Source organism: Euleptes europaea, chromosome 12 (genome assembly GCF_029931775.1).
Source record: "Euleptes europaea isolate rEulEur1 chromosome 12, rEulEur1.hap1, whole genome shotgun sequence".
Classification (NCBI taxonomy): Eukaryota; Metazoa; Chordata; class Lepidosauria; order Squamata; family Sphaerodactylidae; genus Euleptes; species Euleptes europaea.
In genome coordinates this window covers 51407447-51419682 of record NC_079323.1, presented here as the reverse complement: position 1 = coordinate 51419682, position 12236 = coordinate 51407447, and the positions used below count along the sequence as shown (strand labels likewise).

General features: G+C 39.8%; 1 protein-coding gene across 1 annotated transcript in view; it reads right to left on the bottom strand.

Annotated features, from left to right (window-relative positions):
• Positions 1-749: 749 nt before the first annotated feature.
• Positions 750-12236, bottom strand: part of CXADR (CXADR Ig-like cell adhesion molecule) — a 36269-nt gene continuing 24782 nt past the window's right edge. The window contains exons 2-7 of the mRNA XM_056858204.1: positions 8016-8188; positions 7352-7550; positions 5482-5637; positions 3485-3607; positions 3056-3194; positions 750-1234 (exon numbers count right to left, since the gene is read on the bottom strand). Coding sequence (XP_056714182.1) covers positions 967-1234; positions 3056-3194; positions 3485-3607; positions 5482-5637; positions 7352-7550; positions 8016-8188 — 1058 coding nt within the window. The 3' untranslated portion in view covers positions 750-966. The remainder of the gene's footprint in view (positions 1235-3055; positions 3195-3484; positions 3608-5481; positions 5638-7351; positions 7551-8015; positions 8189-12236) is intronic.

Genomic DNA, 12236 nt, shown 5'->3' with positions numbered 1-12236 from the left:
TTTTGTTGGAAAGAGGCATTGAGCATACCACTCTAACACTTTAAGAAGCCAGGGGACAAAAACCCCTTCTTCTACTTGTACAAAACAGCTACACATATAAAATTAGAATTTAACACTACACATACACACCGGTTTTTTATATAAATGTAAATTCAAACCCCGTGTACACACTTGGGTGCTGAATGGGCAAACGTATACAGATATTAGGGGACCTGAAGCAATTTCAAAAAGACAAAATTGCTTATATAATGCAAAATATTAACTCAGTAACAAAGTTTAGATCTGCCTTTTCTTCTTAGCAGAGGAGCAATTAAATACACCTATTTTGTGCGGATATGTACATTTGCTATTATCTAGCCTGGAAAGAGAGAAATAGGCTGATGCTTGTAGGACCAGCTGCACAATATCAACCTAACAGATAATCTGCATGGCCATAAGAAATTAGCATCTTCAATAAGTGAGAAACGTCACTATTAAGCAATTAAAATCACTTTAAAATTCATCAAGAGTTATTTGCGTCTAATTAATGGCAACTGCCAAACCATAAAAAACATTAAAGTTTGAGAAAAAAATACTTCACAATCTATATTACAAGAATTCAAATAAAAAATTTCCAGACTTTTACACAAATTATATCAGTCACTACAACAGGGATCCATTATTCACTTCAAAAACTTCGCTAGACCACTTACTTCATGTTGACATATGTCTGCTAATCTGCCAAAACTCACAGCTCTTAAGCACCCACTTGGAATTTATTGTCACTGTTTAATGCTTAGTCACAGACGTCAAATCCTTCTCAAAAAGTTTCAGGTTCTAGTGCTCATGGTCCAAATACAATACAAAGCTGGTGAACCAAGCACACTTGTTGATGATCAAAGATCAATTCTATGTTTAAAAGTGTAGAACTGGAACAAGTTAATCTCTGCTTGAACTGAACTGCAGGAGGTCTAAATTAATGCCATACTATACAATTGAGCCATCTTTGCTTTGCGCTGGAATCATCACAGGAATAGCTCCCATTCTACTTAGATTAGGTGCGGCTACCTTTGGTGGTTGAAAGTTTGTGGTTTGAACAGGAACACGCTCAAACTCTTCGCTTGGAACTTTGTTGTACTGAGTCTTGGTATACCCATCCATATTGGAAGGAGACATTGAACCCAGAGACGAACGATTGCTCCCTATGTAACTACGGGCTGTTGAAGCACGACTCTTTGGAGGAGGAACATCCTCTCTGGAAATAAAGAAGCACATTTGTCAGTTTACTATCTAAATAAAAACCCAGATTACAGCCTTTCCATGTATAAAAAAATTCTTAGATGTTATTCTTAGTGCCATGCTCACACAAGCTTCAATCGATCACAAGCTACATTTTACTGCCTCATAACTGGAGATTTGTCATAATGGATTTGTCCCCAACAGGTCCTGCTAGACCAACCTCGTTTCCTTTCTTTGATTGAGTGTTGGGCTTACTGGATCATGGGAACGCCAGCAACGGTCTTTACTTGGTTTTCAGTAAAGCTTTTGACAGGGTTCCTTATGATGTTCTGATGGGTAAACTGGAGCACTACAGACTAGACACTAGGATAGATAGGTGGATAGGGAACTGGTTGGAGAACCACACCCAAAGAGCAGGTGTCAATGGCAGTTCATCTTACCGGAGGGAGGTGTCCAGTGGGGTGCCACAAGGCTTGGTTCTGGGCCTGGTACTTTTCAATATTTTTATAAAAGATTTGGATGAGGGGGTAGAATGACCATTCATTAAATTTACCAAATTGGGAGGAGTACCGAAAACCACAAAAGGTATAGAATTCAGCAAGATCTGAACACACTGGAAAAGAGGGCAGATGTGAACAAGATGCAATTCAACCAACAAGGATCAATGCAGAGTTCTACATCTGGGTAACAAAAATGAGAAGCATGCATACTGGATGGGGGATACACTTCTGGGCAGCAGAGTGTGTGAACAAGATCTTGTGGTACGGGTACACTGTAAGCTAATTATGAGCAGTCATTACAATGCACCAGCAAAAAAGGCTAAGGCAGTCTTGGGGTGTATTAGGAGGGGAAATTTATAGTAAGAGTAGTTCAGCATTGGAATTGGCTGCCTAGGAAGGAGGTGAGCTCCCTCTCGCTGGCAGTCTTCAAGCAGCAGCTGGTCAAACACTGGTCAGGGATGCTTTAGGCTGATCCTGCATTCAAGCAGGGGCTTGATGGCCTGTATGCCCCCTTCCAATTCTATGATTCTTTGGGATGTGCATCTTGTTGGTATGGGGGGGGGGGGGGAGTAATGTGTGCCTGTCCCCTCCTTTTCAATGAAAAAAGGTGTGCAGTGCTACTCTAGAGAAGATTTTAAAAAGGACAAAACCAAAAGGCCCACAAAATATCAGTGAATTTCTGCCTTTCTCCATTTCCCAGCAACTAAATATTGCTGTTTGTATGTCTCACGAATGAAACATCTTCATTGAAGGAAGGAGCACATCTCCCAACAAATGATAAAAATATATGCATATAACAAAGCACTATTCAAAAGTGTCATCAAATGCACTAGACATTTCTAAATGTGCAGGATAATAAATTAAAAATGATTGGCAACACCTGTAAGCTTGCAGACAGTTCAACTCTGGATACTAGATGCTTGAACAGACAGCAACAAAGTCACTCCATAATTACAGAACTGTCTCACAAGGACAGCTTGCTAGACTCCAATTTTAGAACCTTCCTAGACACTGGCTTTTCCTTATAAAGGGTTTTACTGGTCAAGATTCCCCCCTCCAGTCAAGTAGTACAAACATGTCAGAACTACTTTATTGCTAAACTTCAGAGTAAATGCTTTAACCTTGTAAAGCATTCATAATCTTTCAAGCTTTTTTTTTTTTTTTTTTTTTTTTTTATAAGCAACTTTGAACTTTTCATTTTTTCCCTGTGGGCTGTGCATAGAGAGAAAAATAAAATTGTGAACCAATCTCAAATCAGCCAACTCATATATGTCTATTTTTTTTAAGTGTCACTTGCAAATATGAGGTCATGTCCTCGGGTACTCAGAATGACATACCTGATATCATGATGTATTTCTTTTTCATATTTCTTTTCTCTTTGTTTCTTGAGGCAGCAGAAGATGATAAAAGCCAGTAACAAGAGACCCAGCAAAGTGCCTATGATTGCTCCAGCAATTCTACCAGCTCTATTTATAGCTAGAAACAGATAAGGCAGACACTACTTGGACATGCTTTATTTTTCGTTATATACTTAAAACAAATACATGCACTTAATTTAAATTTTGAAAGATTCATAAATATTTCATGTATTTTAATGATCTATCTATTTCATGGAAAATAAACAGCATTCTACATTTGCATCAAGGTATACAAAGTGGGAAAATAAATTTTGCAATTTAATGGTAAATTATTTGTTACTGCTTCAGCATTGTTAAGATTTTCTCATCATCTTATTACTTTTTCATCATCTTCTAAGTACTACTTACGAGGGGTCACGTTCAGCTCAAGAGAACATTCATCTGTACCAACTTTGTTTGAAGCTGTACATATGTATAAGCCAGAGTAAATCTGAGAAGCGTTCTTCACCAAAAGATCACCTGTATCTGTATCTATAACATATATAAAAAATAGTGGTCAGAGATTTAAAAAAAATACTGCCTTGTAGAATCAACATTTTAAAAATTTATTTCTTTTTTAAAAAGGGAGTGATCCTCAAAATCCAGCAACTAAATGTAATTTAAAAAAGAAAAAGGCATACCTAAAGTAGAGACACAAATATAACAGTGGTCAAGATATGCACAAGTTTCTATAAAATGATTCCAAATATCTAAAAATAAATCCACTCTCAATTGTTGTTTATATGCCATGCATTAAACTCCTGATAAAATGTTAAGGTCCTCAATCCATTGATTTACCAGAAGTGGCCTTTTATCTCACCAATGTTGTAACACAAGTCTTTTAGCTGCAGTAAGGGCATGGAGGATCCATAGAATCAACTTGTTAAAAACTCATTGTCTGTTTTAAGTTGCCTGCCATTGTACATGCTATTTACACAAAACAAACTTGATTATCTAGAGCAGGGGTGGGGAACAGGCCCGGGGGGGCGTATAAAGCCCACAAAATCATTTGATCTGGCCCTTCGTGGGTCCTGGCAGATCTCTAGCTCAGAAGGATCTAAGACTGGCGATCCATCCCCTTCCGCAGACAGGAATAGCCCCTATTCAAGGAGGATATGAGTTTGTTTTGCTGAGAAAAGGAACCTTCTTTCCCCCTTGCAGAAGAGTCATTAGCTATGGAGCTGCTAGGACCGCCCAAGAAACTGTGTTATCCCTTTTCCACCCAGGCTGTGGAGAAACGTATTCCCTCTGTACTACAAGAGGGCTGGGGGCAGAAGTGGCAACAATGGAGGCAGGGCCAGAATGTGCAAGGGCGACTTCTTAGCCAGTGTGTCCTCATTTCATCCCTGCAGGCGGAGGTAGCAGGAGCCGGCTGTAGAATCCTGCCCGGACCATGCAGAGCAGGAGCAACTCCGGTGTGCCGCTGGATGGCTACGCCCGGCTGGTGCAACGGACCATCCTGTGCCACCAGGTGGACGAGTGCACCACTGGTTGGATGGTTGCCTGCTTGCTTATACTGGGGGGGGGGGTCATCTGAGCAGCTGCCTCCTTGAGGCTTGGTCAGTACCCCCTCTCCCTTCTGGTTCTTTCCCCTCTAAGTCCTACAAAAGACGCATAGGGCGGGAAAGTGCCGGATCGGGGCATTACTGGACTGGGCTCCTTCGGCTACAAGCCCCGAGTGGCTTGTCGCTCACTCAGTCTTGTGTTTGCTGCCTTGCCTGAATCTCTTGGGCCCAGCTGGGGATGGCAGAGCTCAAAAGCGAGTCACTCTACGTGGCAGACACTTGGAGCCGTATCCGGTCGTGCCTCTTGGCTAAATGTTTGACCAAAAATAGAAGGCTAATTTTCATTTTGATAATTTTGTATGGCCCGCGAATGATGCTATAAATATCCAAATGGCCCTTGGCAGAAAAAAGGTTCCCTACCCCTGATCTAGAGATTAAACATTAGAAAACAGAAACACAGTAAACTCTAAAAATGTATGTGAAAGTGGCTAATGAAGTATCAGGTACAGATCTCTGCCAAATCATTCTTCACTAGGGTTATCTCTATTCCCTTTTGATCAAGAGAGCATAGGAGGTATCAGAAAAAATGTGGGATTTTGCTGCTGGAGATACTTGGCAGACGTCTTGGCTTCTATGTCACTGAAATGTATTGAATCTATACCCTTTCTTAGAAAGCTGGTAACAAACACACACAAAGCAAGAAATGTTCTAGTCTTACTACATTTTCTTTGTTTGGGGAGAGAAAGAAGAAACATTAGATTCTTCTTCCACTTTGTTACAAATGCCCAGTCTTTGACATCAAATACGAAATAAATGTGGTGTAGACATCTGTGTTCTTACTAGCTACAAAAGTAAGCATACTTGATGTCGAGGTGGCTGGAAGTTCCTCTGTACCAGTGGCTTTCTTCCAATAGTAGGTAATGATTGGAGAGCCTGCTTCAGATTTACATTTCAGAGTAAGATCACTTCCGATCTCCTGAGATCCTTCAACGTAGCATTTAGTCTTTGTTGGTTTTACTAAGAAAGAAAATGTATTCTTCTATTAATAAGCTCAAAGCTAGGACTTCATTAACTAGCATTTATATCCATATCAGAAACTGTATGTATACCACAGACTGTTATATAAAAGCATTTCCTGTCCTGTAGAGTTTCGGTAGTGGCTTATCTATTGGTTGTTGTTAATGTCTTCAAAACAGACTGAACTTCTTCCTCCATTAACAATATGGATGCAGCCCCACCATCATTTCTTGGCATTAGAAGTACTACTTATCTAGGCCTACCTATCACTCATAAAGCTCATTAAAGATGCTTATCGATACTGAACAAACTACAAACCAATGCTTTATCCTAGTAGCACTAGCTACTCCACTATTAACAGAAGTACCTGAAGCAACATTATCAAGTAGAATAGACAGAATTATTTGACAGAAGGAGGCAGGCATAACCCCAGTAGTGTAGCTTTGTCCCAGTTAGGCAAGACTTTGTCCAGGCTATCGGAATTAACTATTCAGAAAAAACCACACCAGTAATGAATGATGGAAATGAATCATATGATATTATTTGTATTGATCCAAGATGGTGGAAATCAAGACGGACTGTGAAGAGCTACAGAAGGATCTCTCTAAATTGGGTGAGTTGGGCAACCATGTGGCAAATTTAGTTTAACATATTGGAACAAAAAATCCTAATTTTAAATACACAGTGAAGAGGTCTGAACTGTGTAAGCCTGAGACTGAAAGATCTTGGAAGCGCAAGGAAAAGGCTGGCCTAGTATGCAAGTGGTGAAAGAGATGAACACCATGTTAGGAATTATGAGGGTATCGATTGAAAATAAAACGGCCAATATTGTAATGTCGCAGAAAGCTATGGTGTGGCCTCATTTAGCCTCATTTCCTCCACGTGCAGAGGAAAGGCTGGAAACTCAGTCTAGAAAAAAGATGGCTAGGGGAAGTCATGATATAACATTATGAATGGGATGGAGAAAGGGAATAGAGGGAGCTTTTTCTCTCTCAGGAGCATGCACTGAAATTGTCGGGAAAAGAGGTTTAGGACAGACAAAAGGAAATATTTCTTTACTCAATGAGTTGTTCTAGTGTGCAGTTCACTGCCAGAGGAGGCAGTGATTGCCACGTGCACAGATAACCTTAAAAAGGGGTTAGGCAGACCCATGGAAGAGAGGCAGCAAATAAATCATGTAACATTATTTTAATTCTACAGCTAAGGCCTCTATAGTACAATCTCAACTGTACTTTTACCAAGATTCCTCACCTATCCAGATGTTCATTTACACAGCTATCTATTCAAAGCAGCTTACTTCACAAGCCATAATATAAACAGTCAATCCATTATTTGTAAGCATGTATTTATGGCTCCAGACCACTAAAGAATTGCAATCTATCCAACTATTCAGTACCCAACATTTTGTTATGTTTTTGCAACTAAAAATTAAATTAAACCAAAAACCAGAGTATGTGCATATGCAAAGTGGCATGCAAAAGATTCCCCCCAACCTGAATGGCCCCGGCTAGCCCAATCTTGTCAGATCTTAGAAGCTAAGCAGTACTTGGATGGGAGACCACCAAAGAATCTCAGGTTTGCTACGCAGAGGCAAGCAATTGTGAACCACCTCTGTTCATCTCTTGCCTTGAAAAACCTATGGGGTTGTTATAAGTTGGCTATAACTTGACAGACCTTTCTACCACATACGAAAGACTCAACAATATCATCTTACCAAGCACTATCAGTTGAATTCTTAGGGTCTCAACACTAGGAAGTTTCTTCACTTTACACTGGTATGTACCAGTGTCAGTTGCCTGTAAATTCAGGATATCAATAGTACCATCTCCAGAAGCTGGATTTGGATTAACAAACGCTACTCGTCCATCCATCTTATATTTATCATAAATCCTGTCTCCATTGTACATAATGACCTGAAAGAAAAGAGAATTGTTTTCTTCAAGCCAGTCAAATATATTCATCAGTTCAGATACAACGTTTTACCTAAGTTAATATATTGTCAATAGTTTCCTTTATACAGCAGCCGCTATAACCAGATATGACTGAGATACATAGCTGTACTCAACATGATTTATGTTACTATTAGAAGTATAAATAAACATTTATCTTGGAGCTACGTTTGTAGGAAAAAAAATTGAAGTACTTTAATTTGCAGTTTGATATTATGGCCTTAACAAGCATATTAATTATGACAAATAACAAGTATTTGTTGCATCTGGTGAAGAGAACTTTGACTCTTGAAAGCTTATACCCTGGGAAATCATTTTGGTCTAAGGTGCTACTGGAATTGAATCAAGCATATTAAAGGGCCTACAGGAAATCATTTAAATCCAAAATGGAAAATGAAACCAACACAATATTTAAAAGCTTTCACTCACTGTTTGCTCATCATTTGGTTGCAGGATGACCCATTCTATGTCAAGGGGGCCTGAATCGTCTGGACCAAAAGTGAATGTACACGGCAGTGTGACTTTCTCTCCTTCGGCCTTTGTTATCATGGTTTGTACCGGTGAAGTTATAGTCAAGCCTTCACTCAGATCGAACAAGAAGCCTTGTCAAAATAAAAACGTTATAATTTAAGATGTCAACAATAATTACATTACATTAAACTAAACAGTCCCTTGTGTTTCAGTAGACTTCTATGCAAAATACATTATTCTTCAGAAGATGTATATCACAAACCTCTTGCTTTTATATGGACTTGCTGGGGAAGGGGAGGAAGTTTGTACCTCTTTCCTTCTCCCCAACAAGAATATTAAATAGTTTTTTAATTTAAAAATTCTTACCATAAAACCAAAGTTGCATGTATTCTTCAACATGTTAAAGACCAGCACTATGAATTAATGGAAGCCACTAACTATAAAATATTGCAGGTTTTTATCCTACCACTTCGTTTAGCCAATGGCAGCATGCTCCCCCAGCGGAAGGTGGCTTGTACTGCCTGAAGACACTACCACTAGCTGAGAGGAGTGGTAGAATAAAATCCTATGAAAGCCAATGAAACATCCTAAAGGCAAAAGTATATGACAAAGTATAATACTGGTATATTACTATCAGTCAACAGGAATAAAATCAAGGGCCACTCTGCCGGTGTAATGACATTCACTGGGTTGTAACAGTTGAAAGATTAGGCCATAACCTATCACTCCGGAAACTTTTTATCTATTTTAAAAAATCAACAGAGAATTAAGCTCAGTCAGCACTCAACCTATTTAGGAAAGACAGGAATGGAAAAGAGCTGTAAAAAATATAACAAAGATTCTGTAGGTAGGCAAGGCATCTTTTTTTTTTTTAATTCAACTACTGTGACTCCAAACACCTAGAACCTTGCATATGGAATTCAGGATTATTTGGGTCCTAAGGAGGAACCTGCCTACTTGTTTTGTTCATCTTTTGAGCTATGTATGGCAAGATGTGCACAAGTCTTGCTAAGAATCATTGTATCAACTTCTGACCTTTGCTTTTCAGTCCATCACAAATCACACTTTATAATCCATGTTTGATCAAAATCTGGTTTAGTATGCTATCTGAATGAACTGTGGTTTGTTGGTAGGTATGAAGATTGAGCCCCAGTCTTACACCAGTAGAGTAACTGAAATCACTGGGTTAGGTCAGTAAACTTAAAGAAACCAATCATAAAGCTTGAAAAGCTTGATTAATATAAACTTCAAAAAAGATTTACATCGTCAAATAGGCAAGCTGGCAGGATAAAATAATAAATCTAGCTGGCCGATGTTTACTTACTGAGCTATTACATAGCTGCTGTTCTTAATAGCTATGACGTTGTTCCAAGCGACATAGAGACATGCTGAAATTGAAGTATAGAGAAGGAATGACTACCATTCTGCTTAGCCAAACTTATGGAAAGGTGACCTCAGGTCAGATGACCCACAGCTCCCAATCAAGGTGGATTCTTGGGAGGAGTCTCTGGATAGCTCTAACAGGTCTAAACTGGAATGACATTTTCAGGAGAAAAGAGTGATCTCACCCCCTCCCATCTTCTCCAGATGTATTGGTTCAACTAACTAAGATGGTATGAGCAACTGACCTTGAGGACTAGGCCATTATTATAACAAGCTGCAGGTGTTACCCGTGAGGCCAGAGTGACCTAGGCCTTTGGAAATTTACTGAGTGCTGAGCCTTAAACACACAAAATGGATTACATCAAAATAGCAACGAACAAAATGGTTCTTCTGTCTTCACAGTAGGTACAGTACTGTGATGCTGAACCATGTTTACTTTGGTTGGTTAACTGTGGTGGTTCCAAATGTGATTTGCCATGACTGCTGAAATGCAAAAAAAAACACCCCTATTTTGTTCAGTAGCATCGCCTCCTACAATTCAGTGATGGACGTATACAGCAACAGGAAGCCATGCTCCTCCAGTGGCATTCAGCTATCCTTCCTTCTTTCCACATATAAAAAATCTATTTTGTTCTAGAGTATAGTTAAAGGCAGTGGTTCCTTAAAGGGGCAGTAGCATCCCCTGGGGGTGGGTGGGATTACCTTGGCTTTACTATGCTGGCCAATGGCTAACAATAAATGTAAAATGTAAACCTTGGGGGAACACTAAAAGGCAAGGAGGTAACGGGGGGCACTGGAGGTGGGCCACTTTGACCACATTATTCACTTATCGTATTTTTCCATGTATAACACAACCTTTTTTCTTTAAAAATTAGCCCCAAAATTAGGGGGGGTCATCTTATACACGGAAGGTGGCTGTTGCCACTGGCCCCGCCCGTAACAGGCAGGGCCGGCGGCAACAGGCACCTCTTTCCCTGCTCGCTGTCTTTCCCCGCCTGTCAGCTGTTAGGCGGGGAAAGACCGCGAGCGGCCGAAGAGTCTTGTCCCCTGGCCGGCCAGCATCTGGCATTTAAACTGGTCGCCGCCCACCGTGAGCGGTGAGCGGTTTAAATGCCAGATGCTGGCTGGCCAGCGGACAAGACTCTTTGGGTGCTCGCTCTCTTTCCCTGCCTGAAAGACAGCAAGCCTGTAAGATGCCCCCATGTATAAGACGACCCCTATTTTTTCTTAATTTTATTTTTAAAAAATAAGGGTTGTCTTATACATGGGGGCGTCTTATAGATGAAAAAATACGGTATTTACGATTGACCAGGCTATGGCACCATGTTGGCAAATGGTACTCCCAAGTTTCAGCCTCTGCATAATGCTGAAGTCTGGTAGAAACTACATTTTTTAGTACATATGTCACCAGAGATTCATAGAGTTGGAAGGGACCACCAGGGTCATCTAGTTCAACCCTCTGCACAATGCAGGAAATTAACAACAACCTCCCCTCTACATCCCCAGTGACCCAACCCTCCCCTCAACCATGCAGGATCCCATGAACTCAAAGAGGTGAGGCATGACAATGAGAATAATTCTGATAAATAAGCAACGTTCAATTAAATGAATTTGAAGTTGTAAGGAAACGAGGCCAATCTTATATACATTTATTTCAAAGTTTACTCTATTCAAACACAATATAGGCCATCAAAAGCTATACCAATTTCCAAGCCTGAGCTACAAGAGAAAGGTGGGATAGAAAATGATGATTTGCAAGTTTTTCTGTGACCATTTGGATATGCTGCATGAAGATCTGCCTGAGCAATTTGAGAATTTTCTTTCAATGGAAATTCCATATTGGGTGATAAATCCATTTTCAGATACTTAGGAAGCTGGGGTAGTGGAGAAAGAACTAGTTGAGCTACAAGATGACACTGAGCTGAAGCCAAAATTTAAGAAATCATACCAAGGGCTTTGTTACAGAAGGAAATTTTTGGTTGCTATCCTGCACCAGGGGCAGTGGTTAAGAAGCTCCTTGTTATATTTCCAACATCATATTTGGTGAAACGTGGTTTTCGTGTGGTCATCCAACTTCTCTCCAATGAAAGAAATCGACTGCCAATTTTAAACATGGTGATTTAAGACTCCTGCTAAGAGAATTTAAATCAGACAAGACTCCCACCAAGTGACTTAAATCCAATATTGGGAAACTAGTATCACCTCATCAAGCCGATCCATCACATTAAAAATTTGCTGAACTGTGAAGTAGTTACTAAATGTGGTATCTAAGATGCTTGCTAAATGACTATCAGACTTTGAACAGCTGGTATCACTGGATCAAGTTAATCAATTTTGTTAAATAAATTAAACTAAAAAGTTTTAACTGGATTTTGATTGGATTTTGAATAAATGTGCAATTGTTACTGCTTTGAATTTTATTATTATCATCCTTAGTGGGCCGTGCAAACAGCTATTAAGAATAATGCTTTTTATAGATAGGGTAGAGGCATTGGAGATGAATTTAGGGAATAAAGGGGGCAGTGGCCTGAAAAAGTTTGGGAACCACTAGTTTAGGGGATGTACTGAAGTGGCAAGACAGAAAAGAACACGTTGCTTACCTGTAACTGATGTTCTTTGAGAATCAACTGAGAATCAAGTTTACACAGATTCAAATTGGGGAAATTTCTACAGCTAAACTTGAAAAGATGTTTTGAGACTGGCTCTGACCTCTAGGGGCATAGGGTAGATGGACCTGTGCAATGCTTCTTTCGAAGATGCTCCAGAAGAAAATAAATGCATCTGTTGTGGGTAACA